The sequence below is a fragment of the Mytilus galloprovincialis genome, chromosome 6 (assembly GCF_965363235.1).
Source record: "Mytilus galloprovincialis chromosome 6, xbMytGall1.hap1.1, whole genome shotgun sequence".
NCBI classification, from domain to species: domain Eukaryota; kingdom Metazoa; phylum Mollusca; class Bivalvia; order Mytilida; family Mytilidae; genus Mytilus; species Mytilus galloprovincialis.
This window is the reverse complement of record NC_134843.1, coordinates 45,985,035-46,012,549: the sequence shown is the minus strand read 5'-3', so window position 1 is coordinate 46,012,549 and position 27,515 is coordinate 45,985,035. Positions and strand designations below refer to the sequence as shown.

The following is a 27,515-nucleotide window of genomic DNA, read 5'->3' as shown; positions in this document are numbered from 1 at the left end:
AACTCCTTAACATAGTAATAATACTCTAATAAGTAGTTTGTATGTAGTTAACATGATGGAAAAGATATTTTGAAAATTTTACTTTGACATAGTATTTTGAGCCCCAGTACCATGGTATATTAAACCCCTATTATAGACCTTGAATTTCAAAATATCTAGCTTTTATAACTCTTTAACATAGTTATTATATTCAAATAAGTAGTTTGTATGTATTTTACTTGCTTGAAAAGATGTTTTGATAATTTTATTTAGCCATGGTATTTTGACCCCCTGCGGTATATTGACCCCTTATTATAAACCTCTCATGTCAAAAATTCTAGCTATTCTAACTCCTTAACATAGTAACTATACTCCAATAAGTAGTTTGTATGTATTTTACTTATTTGAAATGATATTTTGAAAAGCCATATTTGGCACAACTTTTTGGAATTTTGGATCCTCAATGCTCTTCAACTTTGTACTTGTTTGGCTTAATAAATGTTTTGATATGAGCGTCACTGATGAGTCTTATGCAGATTAAACGAGCATCTGGCGTACTAAATCATAATACTGGTACCTTTGATAACTATTTACACCACTGGGTCGATGCCACTTCTGGTGGATGTTTCGTCCCCGAGTGTATCACCAGCCCAGTAGTCAACATTTCGGTGTTGACATGAATATCAATAATGTGGTCATTTTTATAAATATCCTGTTTACAAAACTTTAATTTTTTCGAAAAACTAAGGATTTCTTATCCCAGGCATAGATTACCTTAGCCGTATTGGACACAAATTTTTGGAATTTTGGATCCTCAATGCTCTTCATCTTTGTACTTGTTTGGCTTTATAAATATTTTGATATGAGCGTCACTGACGAGTCTTATGTAGACGAAACGCGCGTCTGGCGTACTAAATTATAATCCTGGTACCTTTGATAACTTTTTACTTTGCATGGTATTTTGACCCCCCTACCATGGTATATTGAACCCCCTACTATAGACCTTGGATTTCAAAAAATCTAGCTGTTATAACTCTTTAACATTGTAATTATATTCCAATAAGTAGCTTGTATTTTTTTTACTAGCTTGAAAAGATGTTTTGAAAATTTTACTTAGCCATGGTATTTTGACACCCCCCCCCCTTCTGTGGTACATTGAACTCCCACTATAGACCTCTCATAACAAAAATTCTAGCTATACTAACTCCTTAACATAGTAATAATACTCCAATAAGTAGTTTGTATGTATTGAACATGATGGAAAAGATATTTTGAAAATTTTACTTTGCCGTGGTATTTTGACCCCCCCAACCATGGTATATTAAACCCCCTACTATTGACCTTGAATTTCAAAAATTTAGTCACTTAAACTCCTTTATAAAGTTATTATACTCTTTTGAGTAGTTTGCATGTATTTTACTAGCCTGAAAAGATGTTTAAAAAATTTTACTTTTTAGATTTAACTGAGCCATGGTAATTTGATCCCCTCCCCCTTTTTACCATTGAAAATTAAAGCTGAAGTCTACCATTGCATTCTTTATAAATGTTTCAAATTTCATATAATTAAAGTGTTCAAGCTACATGGTCTAGTTATAATGCTTTGAGAAGTTTTTTTGAAGGAAATTTGGTTGGTGAAGACTTCAAAGCACTTATACCAAGAAAATATTTCTTTTAACCTATCATGGAAAATTGACCTCCCCTTCTTTTACGAATAATTTTTAATCTTTGATTAGCTTTTATGTAATGTAAAATGTTTTATTAATCATCTAGAATGAAAAAAAAGGGGGGTTCAATTTACCATGGGGGTCAATTTTCCATACATGGGGGTGCAATTTACCATGGGGGGGTCAATTTACCATAGCGGTATTTTGACCCCGGGGTCAATTTACCATGGGGTTCAAAATACCATATGACACCGGTTAAAAATCATTGTAATAGAACGAAATGCTAACTTAATCTAAAACTTGTTATGGTGTTAACTACATAAAATAACAAACAAACCTACCAATTAATTCTTCCAACAATTTACTCCCAGAAAAGGGAAAAAATCCATTTATCTTAATACAATATCTTTAACAAATCTTTAGAAAAAAATGATTTATTTCCCTTTGAACAGAAATCTAGTAATTGATAAGTATATCAAAAATCTAATTCTAGGGAAAGTTAAACCAGGTACTCCACAGGGTGCAGCTTTATATGACCGCAGAGGTCAAACCCTGAATATTTGGGGCAAGTATGGACACAACATTCAAGATTGATACAGCTCTCAATTTGGATTGTGATTAAATAGTTGACACAGTATAGGTTTCTGACAAAGAATGAATGTGGTCTAATGAACCTAAAAATATTTTTTGCTTTTGAGCAATACACTATGCTGTTGAATATTAATCCCCTCAAAAAGAGTTTGCAACAATAACTACTCATAAATACATCATAAAATATCAAAATATAAAATGACAGTCATGGTTATAATTAATATTAATTGATAGTAACTTCTAACATGTTTAAATATTAATTTATAGCTAATCATCTCAAGACAATCATCATTTCTTAATACATATTTTACGAGCAATGTAAGGGAGGTAAACACACTATATTTAACAGTATTCTTTAAATAGAATAAACTTACCTCCCTTACACTGCTTTTAAATTGTCTAGATTGTGCTTTAACCAGAAAAACCCTTGTTTTCCCCATTTGTTAAATGTTTGCCCCTTATTGCTAAATGATTTGTGCCAGAACCCCCCCTTAACCATCCCTTTGTAGTATGGAAACTTGTTGTATAATTTCAGAGAGATTTATATACTTAAAAATAAGATATTGACTGAAAACTACAAAAATGCTTATTTAGGCCCCTTTTTGGCCCCTAATTTCTAAACTTTTAGGACCATAACCCCCAAAATCAACCTAAACCTTCTACCTGTAGTATTAAACATTGTGGTAAAATTTCAGAGCAATTGAAATACTTATTTGCAAGCTGATATCCTGAAAATACATTTCTAGGGAAAGTTAAAAATAAATGAGTTATTTCCCTTTTAATAAGTATTTCATCAAAAATCTTATTCTAGGGAAAGTTTAACAATGAGAACATAAAACAAAAGACCAAATATCAAATCAATATCTTCAAGCATCAAGAAAAAAGTATGGAAAACTGATTTGCCAGACTGACTGATGGACTAACGGACATACAGACAGAGTGCAAACCTAAAGTCCCCTTCGACTTTGTCGGTAGGGGACTAAAAATTATATAATTGACTAATCTGTTTCTTGTTACAATGATGTTGCTTTCTATCGTTTAAACACAAATTCATTTTTCTTGAAAGTTCCTCCTGGGAAATTGTTTATTATTCAAAATTAAAAAAAGCTGTAAGGGTTCCACAGAACCCAGTTTCTTGACTATTTTATGAATGAAATTAATGTTTTAAGAACTTTAACTGCAGACTGTATGTAATGTTAACTTGAAGAAAACTAAGTCCATATATAATTAACATACAGAAAACTGGAAATATATTTTTACAAAACTTTCTTCTGCATAATAGCTTTTGATCATAAACAAGCTTCTGTCAAAGTTTGGTACAAATCCCGGATATTTTAAGAAAGTTATTAAAAAATTTCAAAAATTTAACTACAGAGTAAATGTTATATTAACTGGCAGCAAAACTAAGTCCATTTATAAGTAAAATACGGATAAACAGGATTTTTTTATTTTACTAAAATTACTTCTGGATACTATCTTATGATCATAAACAAGCTTCTGTCCAAGTTTGGTAGAAATACATGATATTTTAAGAAAGTTATTAAAATTTTAAAAACTTTAACCACAAAGTGAATGTTTGTGGCCGCCGACGATGACGCTGAGGCCAACAACGGAATGTAGGATCCCTATGTCACACTTTTTCGACAAAAGTCGAAGGCTCCACAAAAATCAAAGTAGGTTCGAATGTTTGCGTCTTACTGTCATTTAAGATTCCTCCAAATAGAGATACATGTACAATATATGAACAAGACCATTTACCCAAGGCTGACACTTTTAGCTAATTTTAGTCACTCCCTCATATTTTCATCGTCAGGACTCTTAGTTACCTTACAAATTTGAGAAACGCTACGTCCCAGAAAAAGTTGACAGGATAATATTTTTAAATAAGAACAAATTCGTTGTACCCTAGCTGTATCAACCCTCAGAGAATGATTAATGGCATCAGTAAGTTCTAATAATCACCCCTTTGTTCATCATTAAATGTGGGTTTTTTTTTTACGGATTTACAAATACTGTTGTTCAAGTTATAATTTGTCCATAGATATTAATTAATTACTTGATTAGATTATTAACAGATTACATGATATATACATGTAAGGCCTAAAATAAAATATTGTTTGTTTCCCCGATCCCGACCGACCCTCCAAAAAACAGCGACTCATAATATTTTATTGTCAAAACAATGTCCAATATTATTTTATTCATTTCCGATTTTCAGGCTTGCAGGATCGACCAATATTGTTAAACCTTAATGGAAAAAATAAAAATTATTTCCCTCCCTACCTTCACACATCTGGCTTTGCAGTGTTGGGATTGGGGAAAAAAAAACAATATATTAATTTAGGCCTAATAAATAAGCTATTAATTGTGGTATAAAATTCCTTGAACTGTTATCTAGTCCTAGGTAAAAATGTTTAGGGTTTTACGAACTTAAGATAACCTTCAATACATAAAAAGGGTCATTTTTTAAATGTCATACCAATAAAGTACTATAGTATCGCTTGGTTAATCCAACGAGTAATCGATTAGTAAATTTTCACCGAGTTGACCTACCCAATTTGTACAAGTGACTTAACAATATCGTGAAACAATATTTTGTGTTAATTTCTTCTAGTTAACAGAAAATAATATATCATTTTCAATGAAGACAAATATCCTCTTTGACATGCTGTTGACATATACTGACAGATTTTAAAATAGCAACACTATATTATTATTTTTTTATTCCCATTTTCAAATATGCAATTTTTTTATAATTTTTTTTTATATTGTCTAATAAAAATTAGCAAGCCTGAAACTTGCATTGATGGATCAAATCATGTAATATGCACTGAAAATCTGGTTAATCGTCGCATAAGACTAAAAGAGTAGTATCTAGAATTAATAATTGAGATGTGACCTTGACATTGGATCCAACAACCAAAAACATCAATAGATATCTTTCCTTCTCAGCATGCAATTCAACCTATATAAGAAAATGTGATTTAGGATTGACACCTATAATTCACCAAAGAATTTTATTACTTTACAATTATTTTTACCTCTTCTCTCGATGCTTCCAGTTGTTTGACAAGATCTTCCCTTTCATGTGCAGGAAAATGTCTGATGTTAATGCCTTCGTCTGAAGTTCCAACTCTTTGACGAGCAATCTGTTCTCTTAAAAGCTGAAAAGTTATATCTAAATGAGACACTCATACACAAGATTCTAAAACAAATTAAAATAACTGGAATTCAATAATACCAACATCTTCATTTAATCCACATCTTTATTCATTCATATAGTAAACAAACAAAAAAATACAGCAATATATCATATCCTTGATACATACTTGCACATTATTAGTTGCATATCACTAAGAATCTGATGCCTGATCCATAACATATATCCTTCATACATACTTGTACATGATGTCATCAATATGCTGATATCTGATACCAGTATATAACTTATCCTTGATTATACTTGTACAGAATTGCTTGTAGGTCACTAAGAAGCTGATATCTGATAATAATGTACCTTTGATACATACTTGTACAGAATTGATTGTAGGTCACTAAGAATCTGATTTCTGATAATAATATACCTTTGATACATACTTGTACAGAATTTATTGTAGGTGACTAAGAAGCTGATATCTGATTTATAATATACCTTTGATACATACTTGTACAGAATCGATTGTAGGTGACTAAGAAGCTGATATCTGATATATAATATACCTTTGATACATACTTCACTGTGAATCATCGCCACCGGAAATTGGGTACTAACGAAGCAGAGAGAAATAGAAAAAAAAGTAAACAAGTTAAGAATTCATTCAATTTAAAGCATTTCCATTCATTTGATGAGGGTGCCGCTTATAAAATGATTTTCTGATATATAATTCTTTAATCAAGTTATCGGGCCGATAAGTACAAAATTAAGGCAAGATTTTGTGTTATACTCCAAAACTTGCCCCTTAGTACCGGAAAATTTAGAGGTAAATCGTCCTCTGTCGCCCCATTGTCAAGATATTGAACTGTTTTTCATTATTTTTCCAGACACGTTTTTAGATTATTATAGTGTGGCATCATATTTACTGAAATTTGTTGACAAAAGATGTTTTTTAAAGAATATAGACCATAAGAAATAACTTTCCCGGGTACGGCAACTTGCTTGTGTTGACAAATTTACTGTATGGCAACTTGCTAATTTTAAAATATTTACATGCCGTCCTTTCAAAGAAAATAAAGTATTTAGTTCAAATATAATCTAATAATGCATTTGATAAAAATACTATTCGCTTGACAGTATTTAAGATGTATACACAATACAAGGCTTTAACACAGTTCTATTACATCTTTTACATACCAGATGTATACAATTAAAAAAGCAGGTAAATGTTGTAACTTTTGAAAAGGCATGTCACTGTTTCACTGACCTGTTTTTATTCCCCTGACGTACTGCTAAGTGTAACCCATGTCTGTGCGACCCGTAAAATCAAATAACATCTACTACGAACAGGTTGAAATATTTTTCAATCCTAACGGTGCATACTCATAAATTCTTATGGAAAATCCACGAAAATATAACTGTTGGTTTGATAGCGTTCATTTATTTATTTGCCTTCGTAAACAGTTTTGTTAAAATACTGTAATCGGTAAATTCCTATCATGAAAGAATAACTTGGGTACACCTTTTAACATCCAGGCGTGCTTAAGTTGCACTTTTTTCTTTTTATTAATTAAAATGATTTTAATTTTAGCATCTATCTAAAGATTATATTATTTACACACACACACCTACACACAATTAGGGATAACTGTTTATTTTGAAACACAATTAATTCACATTTAAATTCATCCAAACAGATCAGGCCGAGATCCATACGACCATACTTTTATAAGTTTTAAAACAGAGAAGGTGAATGTGTTTGTAAACAAATAATCACGTTTACAAATGAATCATTTCAGAAATTAAAAAAAATAAGCAATGCATTTAACCCAGCACATACTTTATGTGTCTGTCCGAAGTCTCAATCCTGTAGTTCGGTGTTTAACCTTGGTTCATCTATATCATATTTGTTGTTTTTCATAAAAAATATTGTTGAGTTAGGCCGTTAGTTTTCTTGTCGGGGCTTTTTTTTAACCGACTATAGGGTACTATTTTTCGTTGTTGAAAGCCGTACGATAGCATATGATTGCTTGCATACATTTTATTTGACCCTGATGGATAGTTATCGTATTTGCTATCATACCACATCTCCACTGTTTATATTAAAAAAAAACCAGCATCAACAAAAGATGAATGGTCGGGTTTTTTTGTTTTTATTAAACTTACAATATTTCACCCTAATTACAAATAAGACAACAGTCGTTAGTAGTATAACGATATATGAATGTATTTAGGATAATATGGTTGAAAAAAAACTTTTTGGACAAAGTCGAATAGCGGTACGCAACGACGACTTCTGAACGGAATTAACTGCATATAGTTTATAATATTTGATATTAAGTTTATTTTGTATATTTGTAAGCCTGTAAAGCTTTGATATCGACAAAATATTGTCACTTGATATTATCTATACAGTGATTAAATTCATCTTAAAATTACAATATATTGCAAGACGCCGTACAGACAAAAGTTGTTATTTTGCAATTCGCCGTACAACGTCCTGCAATTTGCCGTACAATAAACAAACAATATTTTTGTCCATATTCTTTAAAAAACATCTTTTTGACATTAAATTTCAGTAAATATGATGCCACACTTTAATAATCTAAAAACATCTGGAAAAATAATGAAAAACAGTTCAATATCTTGACAATGGGGCGATAGAGGACGATCGACATCGAAATGTTCCGGTACTAAGTGGTAAGTTTTGGATTATAACACAAAATCTTGTCTTAATTGTGTACTTATCGACCTATTAATTTAAAGAAGTATATATCAGAAAATCATTTCTTAAGCGACACCCTCATCGAATGAGTGGAAATGCTTTAAATTGAATGAATTCTTAACTTGTTTTTTTTTTTTCTATTTCTCTTTGCTTCGTTAGTACCCAATTTCCGGTGGCGATGATACACAGTGTACTTGTACGGAACCGATTGTAGGTGACTAAGAAGCGGATATCTGATAAAAATTTGTAAGGGTTCCGTGGAACCCAGTGTCTCGCCTACTTTTGCTGTAAATTGCAGGATCAACAAAAATGAGGGAAAAAATCAATAAAAATATTCAGCTTGATACCATGTTTGGATTGTAGGAAGCTTCTGTCCAAGTTTGGTAAAAAATCCTGGATAGTTTATGAATCTAATAAATGTTTTAAAAACTTTAACTGCAGACTGGATGTAATGTTAACTGGAAGAAAAACTAAGTCCATTTATAGGTAAAATACAGATACACAGGTACACAATATTAACAAAATTTCCTTCTAGATACTAGCTTTTGATCATAAACAAATTTCTGTCTTAGTTTGGTATAAATAAAAAATAGTATAAGAAAGTTATCAAAATTTTAAAAAAATTTAACCACAGCGTGAATGTGTTGTTTCCTGGCAGAAAAAGAAGTCCATTTAAAGTAAAATATGGATTTGTCATTTTACATAATTTACTTCTGGATACTATCTTATCTATAATACTAAAATTACGAGGTCCAATTTGTCAGCCGTCATCGGGTAAAAACGACAAATCAAAGAACTCAACTCTATATATAACTAATATAGGACAATGGTGTAGATTAAAAATTACACCGGTCCAGACCCTTTTGTTTTCCACATAATTAATATTGCCAATAATTAACAAGTTCCGGGTCGAATCCGATACCCGATACCAATAGTATATTCACCTGTTAGCTATTACCTTATCTGTACGTTCCGCATTTGACAGGCGCACCACCAAACGGTGTACTTAGGATTTTGCTATATACACGGGTCATAATCAAAGGGCTGACACTACTTAATTCAATCATTGTCAAATTGTTCCCTTTTGTAGTTTTATTCAGCAATCAGCAAGACTTTCTAAGGTAACTAATATAGGACAATGCTGTTGATTAAAAAATACTCCATTCCTGGATAGCCAGGACCTTTTGTTTTCCAAATAATTAATATTACCAATAATTGATAAGTTCCAGGTCGACGGGTTCAAACAGAAAGATTTGAAAGCAGAGAAAACTTTGTATCTTATAATCGACATGACTTTATCAGATGACAATACTAATTACTAAAATAAGGCTTAGGCATAGTTATATACTTTAATTCAGTCACGGACCCGCGATATCACGGGTCGGTACTTGTGATAATAAACAAGCTTCTGTCCAAGTTTGGTACAAACCAAGGATAGTTTAAGAAAGTTATTAAAATTTTAAAAAATACAACCACAGAGTGATGTAATGTTTTCCCGCAGAAAAACTAAGTGCATTTATAAGTAAAATACGGAAAAAATGGAATTTTATTTTCACAAAATTTACTTCTGGATACTTTCTTATGAGCATAAACAAGTTTGGTAGAAATCCAGTATGGTTTAAGAAAGTAATTAAAATTTCAAAAAACTGTAACCACAGAATGAATATTTGTGGACGCCGCCGACGACGACGATACCGACGACGACGGAATGTAGGATCGCTTAGTCTCGCTTTTTCGACTAAAGTCGAAGGCTCGACAATAATATACCTTTGATACATACTTGTACAGAATCGATTGTAGGTGACTAAGAATCTGATTTCTGATAATAGTATACCTTTGATACATACTTGTACAGAATTGATTATAGGTGACTAAGAAGCTGATATCTGATAATAATATACCTTTGATACATACCTGTACAGAATCGATTGTAGATGACTAAGAATCTGATATCTGATAATAATATACCTTTGATACATACTTGTACAGAATCGATTGTAGATGACTAATAATCTGATATCTGACAATAATGACAGATACATAATTTACCCTTGTTAATACTTGTATAAGATTGGTTGTAGGTCACTAAGAATCCGATATCTGATATATAACATTGGTTGTAGGTCACCAAGAATTTGATGTCTTATTCATAATGTACCTTTGATTAAATAAGAAGATGTGGTATGAGTGCCAATGAGACAACTCTCCATCCAAGTCACAATGTAAAATAAACTGTTATCACACAATATGTCTCGCCTTTTTGTAATTTTGATTATGCAATTTTGAAATCAAAATATCAATACTTTAACATTTTACACAAGATATGCAAATATTCAAAGTCTATGAATCATGACTGAGTTACATTGCTAAACAATATCCGTGTAAATGAGATGTGCCAATGCTAATACAACTGCATACCAAATACCACTGACTTATTATAAGTCATTCCAAAACCTAAATACAATTGTTAACTTGTAAACTACTAAAATTGGTACTAGTACATTTTTTCTTTAATTAATAGGAGGTAAACAAAACACAAAAATATCAAAATTGATACTAGTCTCGAACATTTTTTTTTCTTTAATATATTTAGTAGTTTAGTATTCAACATTCATAGACTAAATGCTGTTTAATAGCTAGATTTCTATGCATTGTGTGTATAATATTTTTTCTTTTCATTAATCTTATATCTTATTGCGCAAAAGACTAAAGATTATTTTAAAAGTTTTGTCTGGTTTTCATGAATTCTATAGTCCTCGTTTCACGTTTCAAAGTACTCCAAAAAACCTGCTGTAGCTCTTCATATTATCAGTCAAAAATCAAGTTTGTTTGATAACAAATTTGTTGTTTTCTATTTTTATTTCATGTTCAACAGAAATCAGTAACGTACGTATGTACCTGTAATTTAATGTGTCCAGTTCATCAAAATTGAATGACTAGGAAGGCAAGGCGAACAAAAAAGTTATTGACATCTAGCTACATATATAATTTGTGCATAAATAGTTTCCTTAAAAAAAAATTCCAATTGGTTTGATAAAAAATCTGAAATAAGACTGGCAAAATAGCACCCTTTTGCCGGATAAGGTAAAATAACACCTAAGAGGCTATTTTGCAGGAGCCGGCAAAATAGCGCGAGAACCATATTCGAAAATCTACTTGATATCCTAATGTTAACGATTAATTGACATGGATATACGTTTCTTCGAAATAGTGATTGGATATTGTTTGATTGAGTGGTTATTTCATTTCGAAGTGTGTGTCATGGGAAACGCCCAGGTAAACAGAGACCCTCTCCATATGATCCAGAACTTTCGAAACTGGAAATAAACTAGAGGCTCTAAAGAGCCTGTGTCGCTCACCTTGGTCTATGTGAATATTAAACAATGGACACAGATGGATTCATGACAAAATTGTGTTTTGGTGATGGTGATGTGTTTGTAGATCTTACTTTACTAAACATTCTTGCTGCTTACAATTATCTCTATCTATAACAGTACTTTCTGTGGAAAATGTTAATGAAAATCTTCAAATTTTAAGAAAATTGTTAAAAATTGACTATGAAGGGCAATAACTCCTTAGGGGGTCAATTGACTATTTTGGTCATAGTGACTTATTTTTAGTTCTTACTTTGCTGTACATTATTGCTGTTTACAGTTTATCTCTATCTATAATAATATTCAAGATAACAAAAAAAACCGATTATCCGATTCATCTGAAAATTCCAGGGAAGATAGATCGTGACCTGATCAACAATTCTACTTCCTGTCAGATTTGCTCTTAAAGCTTTGGTTTTTGAGTTATAAGCCAAAAACTGCATTTTACCCCTATGTTCTATTTTTAGCCATGGCGGCCATCTTGGTTTGTTGGCCGAGTTACCGGACACATTTTTTTAACTAGATACCCCAATTATGGCCAAGTTTGGTTAAATTTGGCCTAGTAGTTTCAGAGGAGAAGATTTTTCTAAAAGATTACTAAGATTTACGAAAAATGGTTAAAAATTGACTATAAAGGGCAATAACTCCTAAAGTGGTCAACTGACCATTTTGGTCATGTTGACTTATTTGTAGATCTTACTTTGCTGAACATTATTGCTGTTTACAGTTTATCTCTATCTATAATAATATTCAAGATAATAACAAAAAACAGCAAAATTTCCTTAAAATTATCAATTCAGGGGCAGCAACCCAACAACGGGTTGTTCGATTCATCTGAAAATTTCAGGGCAGATAGATCTTGACCTGATAAACAATTTTACCCATGTCAGATTTGCTCTAAATGCTTTGGGTTTTGAGTTATAAGCCAAAAACTGCATTTTACCCCTATGTTCTATTTTTAGCCATGGCGGCCATCTTGGTTGGTTGGCCGGGTCATGCCACACAATTTTTAAACTAGATACCCCAATGATGATTGTGGCCAAGTTTGGATTAATTTGTCCCAGTAGTTTCAGAGGAGATTTTTGTAAAAGATAACTAAGATTTACAAAAAAATGGTTAAAAATGGACTAAAAAGGGCAATAACTCCTAAAGGGGTCAACTGACCATTTCGGTCACGTTGACTTATTTGTAAATCTTACTTTGCTGAACATTATTGCTGTTTACAGTTTATCTCTATCTATAATAATATTCAAGATAATAACCAAAAACAGCAAAATTTCCTTAAAATTATCAATTCAGGGGCAGCAACCCAACAACGGGTTGTCCGATTCATCTGAAAATTTCAGGGCAGATAGATCTTGACCTGATAAACAATTTTACCCCTGTCAGATTTGCTCTAAATGCTTTGGTTTTTGAGTTATAAGCCAAAAAATGCATTTTACCCCTATGTTCTATTTTTAGCCATGGCAGCCATCTTGGTTGGTTGGCCGGGTCACGCCACACATTTTTTAAACTAGATACCCCAATGATGATTGTGGCCAAGTTTGGTTTAATTTGGCCCAGTAGTTTCAGAGGAGAAGATTTTTGTAAAAGTTAACGACGACGGACGACGACGACGGACGACGACGGACGACAGACGACGGACGCCGGACGCAAAGTGATGGGAAAAGCTCACTTGGCCCTTCGGGCCAGGTGAGCTAATTAAACTTCATGCAGAATTGAGAAGAAAGAACATTAAATTTCCAATTGACACTAGGAGAATGGCTAATTGGCTCTAGTTCGTTGTTTTGTTAAACCTTCCGAGTGTCGAGGAAATAAGCGGCGGTCATAGTAAATAGAAGTTACATCACAAGAAACAAGTGCGCAATACCATAATGCACCTTAACAATGTAAAACAAAACAAGAGTGCACACACTGAAATGTCTCGCCTTCTATACTAATCATTGATATTATGTTGATAGTCTTAAGTATAAATCTAAGCTTTATTACAACTGTCACATAAACTTTACATTAACCAAGATAACTAAACAAAGACCAATGAACCTTGAAAAAGAGGTCCAGGTCAGATGAACCATGCCAGGCAGACAGGTACAGCTAACAATGCTTCTATACAACATATATAGTTGACACATTACTTATAGTTTAAGAAAAATAGACCAAAACACAAAAACTTAACACTGTGCAATGAACCGTGAAAATGAGGTCACGGTTAAATAAAACCTGCTCGACTGACATAAAGATCATAAAATATTTCCATACACCAAATATAGTTGACCTATGGCATATAGCATTAGATAAAAAGACCAAAACTCAAAAACTTAACTTTGACCACTGAACCATGAAAATGAGGTCAAGGTCACATGACATCTGCCCGTTAGACATGTACACTTAACAATCATTCCATACAACAAATATAGTAGACCTATTGCATATGGTATGAGAAAAACAGACCAAAACACAAAAATTTAACTATAACCACTGAACCATGAAAATGAGGTCAAGGTCAGATGACACCTGCCAGTTGGACATGTACACCTAACAGTCCTTCCATACACCGAATATACTAGCCCTATTGCTTATAGTAACTGAGATATGGACTTGACCACCAAAACTTAACCTTGTTCACTGATCCATGAAATGAGGTCGAGGTCAAGTGAAAACTGTCTGATGGGCATGAGGACCTTGCAAGGTACGCACACATCAAATATAGTTATCCTATTACTTATAATAAGAGAGAATTCAACATTACAAAAAATTTGAACTTTTTTTTCAAGTGGTCACTGAACCATGAAAATGAGGTCAAGGACATTGGACATGTGACTGACGGAAACTTCGTAACATGAAGCATCTATATACAAAGTATGAAGCATCCAGGTCTTCCACCTTCTAAAATATAAAGCTTTTAAGAAGTGAGCTAACGCCGCCGCCGTAGCCGCCGCCGCCGCCGGATCACTATCCCTATGTCGAGCTTTCTGCAACAAAAGTTGCAGGCTCGACAAAAACAAATTATGGAAATAGAACAGCAATTTAGTAGACTTAGTGTGTACGCTTCCGTGCAATGTTTAAATCTTCAGCTTTGAATAATAAAGTAACTGTTTGTTCAACTTGACAATATTCCAACAAGAGTGCACACGCTGAAATGTCTCGCCTTCTATACTAATCATTTGCTATATATGTCTCTGATATTATGTTGATAGTCCTAAGTATAAAGCTTTATGACAACTGTCTCATAACTTAACATTAACCAAGATAACTAAACAAAGACCAATGAACCATAAAAATGAGGTCAAGGTCAGATGAACCATGCCAGGCAGACATGTACAGCTAACAATGCTTCTATACAACATATATAGTAGACCTATTACTTATAGTTTAAGAAAAATAGACCAAAACACAAATAATTAACACTGTGCAATGAACCGTGAAAATGAGCTCATGGTCAAAAGAAACCTGCGCTACTGACATAAAGATCATAAAATATTTCCATACACCAAATATAGTTGACCTATCGCATATAGTATTAGATAAATAGACCAAAACTCAAAAACTTAACTTTGACCACTGAACCATGAAAATGAGGTCAAGGTCACATGACATCTGCCCGCTAGACATGTACACCTTACAATCATTCCATACAACAAATATAGTAGACCTATTGCATATAGTTTGAAAAAAAACAGACCAAAACACAAAAATTTAACTATAACCACTGAACCATGAAAATGAGGTCAAGGTCACATGACATCTGCCCGCTAGACATGTACACCTTACAATCATTCCATACAACAAATACAGTAGACCTATTGCATATAGTATGAAAAAAACAGACCAAAACACAAAAATTTAACTATAACCACTGAACCATGAAAATGAGGTCAAGGTCAGACGACACCTGCCAGTTGGACATGTACACCTTACAGTCCTTCCATACACCGAATATACAAGCCCTATTGCTTATAGTATCTGAGATACGGACTTGACCACCAAAACTTAACCTTGTTCACTGATCCATGAAATGAGGTTGAGGTCAAGTGAAAACTGTCTGACAGACATGAGGACCTTGCAAGGTACGAACATATCAAATATAGTTATTCTATTACTTATAATAAGAGAGAATTCAACATTACAAAAAATCTGAACTTTTTTTTCAAGTGGTCACTGAACCATGAAAATGAGGTCAAGGACATTGGACATGTGACTGAAGGAAACTTCGTAACATGAGGCATCTATATACAAAGTATGAAGCATCCAGGTCTTCCACCTTCTAAAATATAAAGCTTTTAAAAAATTAGCTAACACCGCCGCCGCCGCCGCCGGATCACTATCCCTATGTCGAGCTTTCTGCAACAAAAGTTGCAGGCTCGACAAAAATAACAGTATCATTAAAAGTCCGCCCGTACACTTTGGCCCGCCAGTTTGAACCAAGCTCTACAGGTAACTACTCGATTGAGTCGGCGCTTCAATGTTTTCAGTCACTGTCTTTGAATAAGCATGTTCCTACCGCGGTTGCATGCTCGGGAAGTCAGTGATCGTGAAACAAACGAACCTGTTACGGTTATTTTGCAGAACACTGCCTTTGATCACCTCCACCTAGACAAATATAACAGTAGCAACCCAATGACTATATTTAACCAAAGAACATCCAGAGGTCGTCATACAGTAATCAACAGTAGACAGGTGTCAATTCAGTAGTTAAAGATCGAGTCATTGCAACTATAGTTAATTCCGCAAGTCCGTCCAGCATACCTGTCAACCTATAACAATGAAAATGCAAGTGATGACCTGCATAGAAGAATGAAATCTCAGCCCATAAGGCGTACAAATTTTTCAGTATTTAGGGGACATTTTTTTTTATAATTTATATCAAATTAATTTTAAAATTTTACAGAGTATTAATTCATTGTACTTGAGGGCCATTGATAGATTTTTGTTATATTGCCTTAATTCCTTTTTCATATTCATTTCATGACATTCAATGTGTCAATTTCTGTTTTCATTCCATACATAAGTCATATATGAATGAATATGAATGAATACTTTATTTGCGAAGCATATACATGCTATGGCAAACGCAAATATATACAATATAGGACAAACAAAAAACAGCAGAGAACAGTAGTTACAGAGTATACAATAATATTATGACAATATATGTGATCTAATTTTCTAAGCTGCATTTCAATAGCTATATAGTTTTACTCTCTGAGATTTAGAATGAGCTTGTAATAAATTATCTAACTTGTGCTGATTTGTAAACAGTAGAATAAAGGTAACAAGAGGCTGTCACAACGACAGCAAACCGGATTTATTAATATTTATTTGTGTCCTGGCAATATCACAAGAACCATTACTGATGAATGGTGAAAGTCAAAATCGTCAATATCAAATTTGACCTCCATTTTGTCATCAGTATCAACATATTAAAATTTGAAAAGCTTAGATTGAATGGTTCATGAGTAAATGCAACAACGTGAATGGAAACGCCATTTTACAATCTTTCAAGAACCATAACGCCTGAACGGTAAAAGTCAAAATCGTCATTATTGAACTTGACCTCTATTTTGTTATCAGTAACAACATATAAAAATTTCAAAAGCTTTGGTTAAATGGTTCATGAGAAAATGCACGGACACGACTGGAACACCATTTTTCAATCTTTCAAGAACCATAACTCCTGAACGGTAAAAGTCAAAATCGTCATTATTTAACTTGACCTCTATTTTGTCATCAGTAACAACATATTAAAATTTGGGAAGCTTTGGTAGAACAGTGCATGCGTAAATGCACGGACACGACTGGAAACTCCATTTTTCAATCTTTCAAGAACCATAACTCCTGAACGGTAAAAGTCAACATCGCCATTATTGAACTTGACCTTCATTTAGTTGTCAGTAACAACATATTAAAATTTTAAAAGCTTTGGTTGAACGGTTCATGAGTTAATGCACGGACAACATTTGATTGCCGCCCGCCCGACCGCCCGACTGCCCGACTTCCCGACTGCCCGACTGCCCGGCCGCCCGGCCGCCCGCCGTACATCCGCAAATCAATAACCGACATTTTTGTCACAAAAATCCGGTTAAAAATTCTATACGCACAGATCTATACGTCGGACATGATAAAACAAAATGATTCGTCCTCTAAAACATTCATATTGCAACATATACATATTCTGTTTTCTCTTTGAGTATTTAAACGACCAACTTCAACATTTAATTTAAGTGTGCCGCTACGTAGTTTTGTTAAAATAGAAACATTACAATGAAAATCTAAGTATTTCTTAAAAACCAAATACTAGTTTATATCGTTTATAAATACAAAGTTTGTTACATTCTTCTAAAGCTGTATTCCAGCTTTGTAAAAATTGATCTCTAATACGTGTTTTTATACAATCAAATGATAATTTACTAGTATCTTGTGAAATCCGTACATCATAAAATCCAAGGTTACATAACAAAGGAGTAGGTCCGGTAAGGACTCATTTTGGCCTCAAATTTCAGTTTCATCTGACGAAAGATTTTGACCACTTTTTAAAGACTTAAGTGTCTATTTCACTTGATTTAATTAGTATAAGTGAAAGATTTTAACTGATTTAGTCATTAAAAACGATCCGATTCAAGCTCAAATATGAAAAATCTCTCAAATATGCCAAAAAACGTCACTTTTCAGATGGTTTTTGTCAAAAATGAAAGTGGCCGCATCCGTGTTCATCAACAAACTTTATATATGTTATGTATTATCATAAAATTCAACTTACATTTCAATATTAAGGATGAACACGAATGCGGCCACTTTCGTTTTACAAGGAAATCGTCTAAAATTTAACTAAAATGATAGAATTTTGAAGATTTCAGTAATTTAGCATGACTTAATGGTGCTACAACCCGATATATGTGCATTGTATTGTCAAAAACAGCCCATATTTATGTAGCAGAAGCATTCAACTGTCCAATAAATAACTAAAAGTTTACATTTTACAATTTTGTAAAACTGTTATATTTTTGGGCCAAAAAGAGGTCTTACCGGACCTACTCCTTTTTGACGTTAGACGCCCAATTAGTGTCACCATTATTTGCATCTTCGTACAAAAGTTTACAAACTTCATATACAATATAAGGTTTATTAGTTACAATATGAATCCAATATTTCAGGATTTTATATTTTCTCAAAATATGCAATGGCAAGTGTACAAGTTCACCATATAAAAAAATTGTAGGGACTTTTTTTACCAAGTTTCAAAATAAATCTACACAATCTATTATATATATCAGCTCTATATATATCACCAGCACGATGAAAACCTCATATCTCAGACCCATAACTTAAAACGGATCCAACCATACTATCGAATAGAAAAATGTGTTGTTCAGTAGTCACATATATTTGTTTCAATGAATTTATTAGTGAAGATAACGCTCTTGATCCTTGTTGAGATAAACACTTTTGAGTTTGTAAAAATTTTCAATTATAGTGGAGCAAGACACCGAGGTATACATAGGAGTTCACAATTTCTAATTCTCTGTCGTTGTAATAAAAACGGTTTACCACAGGCCTCAATCCATTTCGAAATACAACAACTTTTGTCTTCTCCGTGTTACTTCTATGTTCCATTTATTACAATATAATAGTAATTTATTCAGTAAATGCTGCAACACATTCGTCGATTTTCCTAAAAGTACAGTATCATCAGCAAATACGATCAAATATATTAAAAATCCATTTAGAGACACGATGTTTATCTGTTTCAACGGAAATATCTTGAATAATGTCGCTAATAAAAAAATAAAAAAAACCAGCAAAGGCGATAAAGGTTCCCCTTGTTTCACACCAAGAAAATTGTCAAACGCATCTGACAGCACTCCTCCAGATCGTACACGAAGACGCACTGACAAATATAAAGTTTTAACAATAGAAACAAATTTGTTACTAATGCCATTGTTTAGCAGTTTGTACATTACAATTTTTCTGTGTAGCTTATCAAAAGCCTTGCGAAAGTCCACGAAGGCAAACAAAAGTTGGTGTACTAAAACATGTGATATAATTCCATGCAGTGTGAAAATGGCATCTATAGTTGAACGACCAGGACGAAATCCAAAATGATTGTCTATTAATTTCTGTTCGTCTTCCGACCACGACAGCAAACGTTCCGTTAATATGCTAGTAAATATCTCAGAAAGAATGTTCACCAATACAATCGGCCTGAAATGACAGATAAGTCTAGTTCGAAGTAAACAGGCATGTGATCCGAAAATTCGTTTATAGGTAGCACTTTAAAATCATTGATTAATCTATATTCGCTCGGGGGCACTAGTAGGTAGTCATTTACACTTCTTCCTTGGGCCGTATAGAACGTAAAATTACCATCTTTGTCATTACAAAGTCTGCCATTGGCTACAACTGTTGATTGGCAATTTTTGGCTTCAATATAATTCTATTGTCTATTCTTATGTCTTTATTAAACTATAAACTAAACCCACCAAGTAACAGGTACCTGAAAATAATATAAACAAAATAATAGAAAACAGAGTAGTTAACAATCTAATCCTTTTCTCTTTTCACTAGAAATGTTAATGTCCAAATAAAAATGAAAACGAAGGCAATTAAAATGTCATAGTATCAAGTATTTATCTGATCTTTCTTCTTCTTTTTTTTATTGTCAGTTGCACTTATTACAAAAGGCTTGAATTCAAAAGTCCTTTTTCAAAACAACGTAAGATGTCTTGTCCAGAAGCACCATGCTTTGTAAGAGCATTGGCGATTTGTTCATTAGTCTGAATTCATTTTACTTCTTTAAGCTCTCCACCTTGAAGCAATTGCTTTATTGCATTTATCTCCACCCTCAATCTCTTTTCTCCAACAGGTTTGTCAAGAGTATATTGCATGATAAAGGTCTTTGTTGTCAACGAAACAATCTACTGGAGTATGCATCAAATCGTTCTCATTATGCATTAATTCCTTAAACAGAGCTGCTAAAGATATAACACAGTCCACACCATTAGCTAAGGCCAAGGCTTCGCTTGCCAAAGTACTACGTAAAACCCTTCTTAATTTCTTAAACTGCCAAGTGATTGGGTTCACTTTACCATCATCGCCCATCAAAAGCAAAACATAACCACCCTGACTTCCACCATCTGGAAGATTTCCAAATAGTGCATCACTGAACAAAAATAAATTTCACATTATGTCCAAGATTCTGGAATTGCTGTGAAACGTGATCTTTTTGCACCTTCCTAAAGTGCTAGACTTAATTTTTGATGAAATAGCAGCAACATCAAATGCAATGTCTGGACGTGTATGTCTTGCTAATCATAACAATTGTCCTATTTTTTTATCTCAATAGTGTCTGTTCTGATGATGAAAGAGGAGATGTTTTAACTCTGTCTTTATCTATTAAAACAGTCTTCAACTTTCTGACATAGTCTTGCTGGCTGAGTACAATAGTTTCATTTTCTTGGCTGAGGTCAAGACCCAAATATTTGAAAGACTCACAGGATTCTTTCCCTACCTTGAACATATCCCTAATTCTGGACACAACACTTTTCTCAAAGGAACTGGATCCTGCCCAAAGAAAGTCATCTACATGAACTGCTAGGACACCAGTCAAACCTTTTTCATTATACCAATAAAATACTGCTGAATCAATTTTGGATACTGTTCCTCCACAATCTAACAATGTTAATTTTACTTTTTCGTACCACTTTAAGGATGTATCAACAAGACCATATACACATTTGTTAAGGCGCAAGACTTTACCAGTTGCTTAAGCTTCTTTAGGAGGTCTCAAGTAGACTTCTCTTTGCATTTTCTCTCCATGGGAAAGCAGTTTTAATGTCCGCTGAATCAATTGACCATCTTTTACTAGCAATAATTGATAAAATTAGTCGTAGAGACTGCTTTTCACATGTTGGCGAATTCTTTGGTATCTCATCTAGGCTGTCTTCTTCAAAACCTTTTGCTACCAATCTAGCTTTTCTATGAAATTCGTTCTCTAATTCTTTCATAGTATAAACCCATCTTGTTGAAATACAGTTTTGACCATTGTCTTCAACTTCTTCATAAACATTGTGCTTTCTCCAGTTATCCAGTTCTGCCTCTCTAGCCTCAGTTAAATCAATATCACTTAAAAGTACATCCTCATTCACCTCATCTGATTGGTTAACAACTTTCAAATCATTAACTGTTCTTAGATCAATTGATATCTGATCACCTCTCATATTTTCTGGCTGATTATATTCTATATTGTACCAGCTCTTTTTAACAGTTGTAGCCTTTCCTGCCCTGCCTAAAATTATTGCTTCTCTTGTGTCATTTTCACCAGGGATTTTAAAATTCACTATCTGATCCTTCTTTGATTTCATACAATCATTTGCCTGTGACTCAGGATTATGTTCCATACTTTCCTCATGTATATCATTCTCTGCCTGATTTTCGAAATCAAAACTGTCTCTCCCTTCAGATTAAGGACCATCTTCACCATGCAAACTACCATTCAAGCTACCAGCATGACTATCATTTTGATCAGCACTTTCGTCTGCAGATTCTTCAACATTTTCTTGGTTTTCATCATTCTCAGTATCATTTTGATGAGGCTCTTCATTGTCACTCGAATAGTATACTAAGTCATGATCTGGTTCAGTGTTGTTGTTATATGTCGCAGCTTGCGGCTAACGCACAGGAGTTGACTTTGTTGTATGCTTATGAATAATCTTTTGTTTTCTTTCAACATCAATGTGTCTTTTTATTCTACTTTCATGTACACGCACAAATGTACCTCCATATCGTACAAAAACAACTACTGTGGGTTCATTTTTATTCGTGGTATACCAATTTTCGTGGGTTTCGTGGGTCACAGCGAACCACGAATTTAAGAATTCAACGAAGAATAATCCCGAGAAATGTGTATGGAGTCGGATGTTTATTTCCGGTTATGTTATGCAGTTCTAGTATAGTGTTGACTAGCGATAAACATTGTAACATAACACGTGTGTTTTATTGAAAGAAGTATTTTGATTAAATCTATAATAAATATATCAAATATCAGTGATAATTTACTTTTTAAAATTGATTAAAACTGTTATGGAAAATACTGCAAGTTGTTAATTACCGTGTCATAGTTTGGTTAAACAGCGATTAAAAATCAATAGGATTAAGTACAGGGATATTGCCCGTAGGTAAAAGTGTTTATGACAGAAACATTTATTTTCACACCTTATACTTATATCACTGTTTATTATATCGTGATAAGGGAAATGAGCTTTCAATCATAAAGTTTTGAATGCCTTATAGAATTCAGACAAGAATTTATAAATTGTAAAATAAATAAATAATTAGTTGTCTCTGTACATTATTGTAATCGAAGTTATCAATGAACACTTTAACCTTGTATGACAAAGCGAGGAGTTTGACAATTCAAAACTTTTTCAATGAATTCCTTCTTTTTTGTTTTGTTTTATTATTGATCAAACCTAGGAGGTTATATGATCTCCTAAATCAAAAAGAAATCCACGAATTACGTATCTATTTTGTTGTTGTTAGCGATCCACGAATTTACGTATACCACGAAACGTCTTTTTTTCTCTATCCACGAAAATTGATACCCACGAAAATAAATGAATCCACAGTACGTTATCTTGACGAATTACCCAGCCTGGTCCTTTCCACTTATTGTCTCGAAGGAAGAAAACGTTGTACCTTCTGATGCAGGAGGCTTGTTAACTATAGTCGATGGCATGTTTGGGTTCCTTCCAAAAACTATTTGATATGGACTGTAGCCATAGACATTTAACAAACTGTTCTTAGCATGAACTGCCCAACTGACGGAAGTCTCCAATGAAAGGTTAGAGCTCTCTCTCATTTTATTGATTGTTTCTGTAAGCGTTGCGTTGTGTCTTTCCACTACACCATTGGACCACGGACTTCATCCTGCTGTTGTTTTTACTGACATGTTCAAGTTTTTTGCCATGTCTCTAAATATCTGTGAATTAAATTCACCTCCATTATCTGTGTAAACACCAACTTCAGGTGCACCATAAACGCCAACCCATATCTGCATGAACCTATCTACAATGACTTTAGAGTCCTTTCTTCTGATGATTGCAGCTGCACTCAATCTGCTAAATAAGTCAATAGCATGTAGATAATAAAAGTTATGGTCAATTTCATAAAGGTCCATTGCCACAATTTGATTGAAATCATTTGCATGTGAAAAGACAACCACTGGTTTAGCTTTTGGATGCTTGAACTTATGGCAAATTAAACACTTTGTGCAGATATCTTTAAGAATGTTCTTTGTTTCAGAATCAACAGAACCAGCACTTTGCAAAAGGGATACAAGTGTATCTGATGATGCATGTCCAAACTGCTTGTGCAACTTAAAAAGAAATTCCTATTTCTTCTTAAAAGATAATTTTGTATCAATGATAAAAACCTCCTCAGTCTCATTTTTATTTCTGTTTGTGCATTGCTTGTCTTTAATGTTGATACAGTAATGACCACTTGAAGTTAGGTTCACATCAACTAACTGTCCAAACATGGTAACCTTGTCATTGCTGAGATCTAGAATAGTGCTTGCTCTTTTCAGAGAGGTTTTACTTAACAATAACGGTATTTCATAATCCACCACTTCTGTTTCAATTGAGCACTTAACTGACCCAATTAGTGCTGGAATTTTCACTTTCTGATATGAATATACTGTTTGTCCATCACCAAATTTGAATGGTACATGACTTTCATTACAAGTAAGTTGATCAAGTCCTGTATCAAGTGATTCTACAAATTCGTATAACCATTTAGAACCTCACACTGTCTTGGAACATGCAGTATCAATAACTGCAGCATTGTAGGCTTCTGCGACAAACACTGTTAGAGGCTTAAATTTTTGTGCTGAGGTAAATAATGTTATGTTCACAATTTCATTTAACTCATCACTCTCATGTTCTGTTAAATTCACATCGAGCTGCTTGTGAGGACAATCCTTGACCCAATGAAATTTGGAATCACATGTTATACATCTTGAGACATTTCCATTGAAGACTGGATTCATTTTAGTCTTAAGTCTACTAGAGTTGGTTGATCTATCAGCTCGATTCCGAGGAAAATTTCTTCTTGAACTTCGACCTCATCACTGACAAAAGCTGATTCTTCTTTTACAGTTACAACAGAGTCTCGTTCTCCAGGAAAATTTTGAAATTTTGATGCAAATATCCTATTCAAAGCAGATTTCATTGTGTCGAATTTAAGGTCAGAACATGCAGTTAATGCCAGCTGACGATTACTTTGACTTAACCCATCATTGTCAAGAAGTTTAAAAGCTAGAATTGCACCTGGGAGTACCATTTCATATTTATTACATTTATTTTATCTCTGCTCAAACTCAATGATATAATCAGACATGCTTACATCATCTACTCCGTGGAACTGATCAAATACAGTATATGCAGCATAAGCCTGATCTATTTCATCCTTCTCAAAAAGCTTGTCCAACTCAGTTATCAGCTTATCTAGCTTATCAGCGTTCATTATCACTGAACTAGTATATATTTGTTTAGGGGCCAGCTGAAGGACGCCTCCGGGTGCGGGAATTTCTCGCTACATTGAAGACCTGTTGGTGACCTTCTGCTGTTGTTTTTTTCTATGGTCGGGTTGTTGTCTCTTTGGCACATTCCCCATTTCCATTCTCAATTTTATCTACTCCTTCGTCAACATTTAAATCACTGGGATCTACTTCCCTTGGTTTTCCTTGTAGTGACAAAGCTAAAGCCAAACCTCTCTTCTTCTTGTCAAGATAAGTCACGAGTTGCCACATTAAAACTTCATTTTTCAATGTTGATAACTTTTATCTTTGGTCAAACCTGGTGGGTTCTTGTAACTAGGTGCTGTTGCCATCTGTATAAGCTCTGCTATCACTGTTGATTGGCTATTTTTTGGCTTCAATATAATTCTATTGTCTATTCTTATGTCTTTACTAAACTATAAACTAAACCCACCAAGTAACATGTACCTGAAAATAATATAAACAAAATAATAGAAAACACAGTAGTTAACAACAACTAAACCCGTGTTAAAACACATTTGTAATAGTTTACGGCCATATGCATCAACTGTTTTGCCCATTGAACTTCTGTCAGAAATAATGAGGTTTACAACGTGCTCTACACTTTCAACATATTTATCTAGATCATCATTGAGTAAAAAATCACTTAATTCACCTATGCGGCTATTTAAATCTCCACACACCAAAACAATACCTTTATCCCTATAGTTATTTACAATACTTTCAATAATATCGTGAAAATCTATATCACATAATTGGTAATAATTAGATCTTTCGTGTGGTACATAAGAAAAACAAATAAAAATATCTTTATCAGTATTAAAGAAACTATGGTCAGGTTTTAACAGAATAATACCATCATTTAATTCTTTTTCAACAATAATACCGTTACATAAACAAATCTTACAAAAACAGCAATACCTCCTTCATTTCTAGTACCTATATATTTATTACGAAATACACAAGAAATTCTTTCAAAACCATTTATAACTAACAAGTTATTATTTTTTAACCATGTCTCACTGAGAAATAAAATATTATAATCATTTGTTAAGTCCAAAAAGTCATTATCTTTGTAGACTGAAGTTAAACCATGAACATTCCAACATTTATAACTAACAAGTTATTATTTTTTAACCATGTCTCACTGAGAAATAAAGTATTATAATCATTTATTAAGTCCAAAAAGTCATTATCTTTGTAGACTGAAGTTAAACCATGAACATTCCAACATAGACATTTTAATTTACAAAATTGTTCTCTGGATTTGTCCTATGGCAAATATTCCTTCCCATTTACAAATATATGGTCTTTCACAAAGTAAGTCTTAATGTCCCGTTCGCGTAAATCCATTACAATCGGCAGCTTTTCTTTTCTTCATTTCTGAAATACCGAAACATGTATCTTTTAGATTTTTTGCGTTTTTTTCACCAAATCCCGGCTTTCAAAATTTGAAAACTTCACTAGAATCAGACGAGTCTTCTCACCATGCTTTCCTAGACGATAGGCCTCAGCAATAGATAACTTTGTGGCCACATTTTCTATTTTCAGACTTTCATCGCAAAATTTGTATATGATGTGGGTACATTGTTCACCTTCCGATTCCGGTATATTGTAAAATATCAAATTATTCCGCATGGACCTCATTTGAACGTCTATTAACTCGCTCTTCAGTTTGGTATTTTCCTTACGAATAACATCTAAGGTTTCCCCTATTTCATTTCTGATTTAATTTGCTTCGAAATCTTGTCAAGTTCAGTTATAAATTTAGAAAAAAACAACTTTCTGTGTATCAATATCGTTGCTGATAAGCTGGGAGCTTCTTTCTGCCTGGTCTATTCGATCGTCTATCGATTTGGCATTTTGTTCTTGTTTATTTACTTTAGAATTTATAGACGTAACTACCGAGTCAATTTGTTCGAGCTTACCCAACTTAATTTCAAAGCTATCCATTCTTCGGAACATTTCGTCAACCCAACCTGGCCTTTGTTCTGGAAATTGTTGGGCGAGAGTTGATGTGTGATGGACTTGGTGTATAGGATACAACATTATACCGGGGTTACCGTTAATAGGTGTAGAGCAAAGATGTTGACTCTGGTTCTGCATTTGGAACATCGGACTGGGGCTTTGTGAATACATTAAATTTGTATCGTTAAAGTACCGTGGTTGATTAAAGCTACACATTAAATTCACATTATCTACTGTAGAAAAGGTTTCATTGTTTACATTTCGAACATCATCTGAACCATTCAAGTGTTCACTTATGTGTTCCTCTTTGTTTACGTTTGATAACTTTTTTTTATTCCTTTATTTACTTTTCTTTTTAAACGGTTTTTTCTTCTTTTTTTTTTACAACAAATAAATATTCTTTATTCTTCAAATTGCTTGTTACAACTTTACTTCATTGTCCAAGCTTCAATAAAATATCCCTGTGAAATGCTTTCCGAGTATCCAGGAAAATACACAGAATATAATA

General features: G+C 33.3%; 1 protein-coding gene across 3 annotated transcripts in view; it reads right to left on the bottom strand.

Moving 5' to 3' along the window:
• LOC143079716 (coiled-coil domain-containing protein 149-like) overlaps positions 1 to 27,515 on the bottom strand; it is a 172,144-nt gene that overhangs the window by 59,462 nt on the left and 85,167 nt on the right. For all 3 annotated transcript variants that reach the window (XM_076255250.1, XM_076255248.1, XM_076255249.1), the window contains exon 5: positions 5,276 to 5,398. In XM_076255250.1, the coding sequence (XP_076111365.1) occupies positions 5,276 to 5,398 (123 nt within the window). The remainder of the gene's footprint in view (positions 1 to 5,275; positions 5,399 to 27,515) is intronic.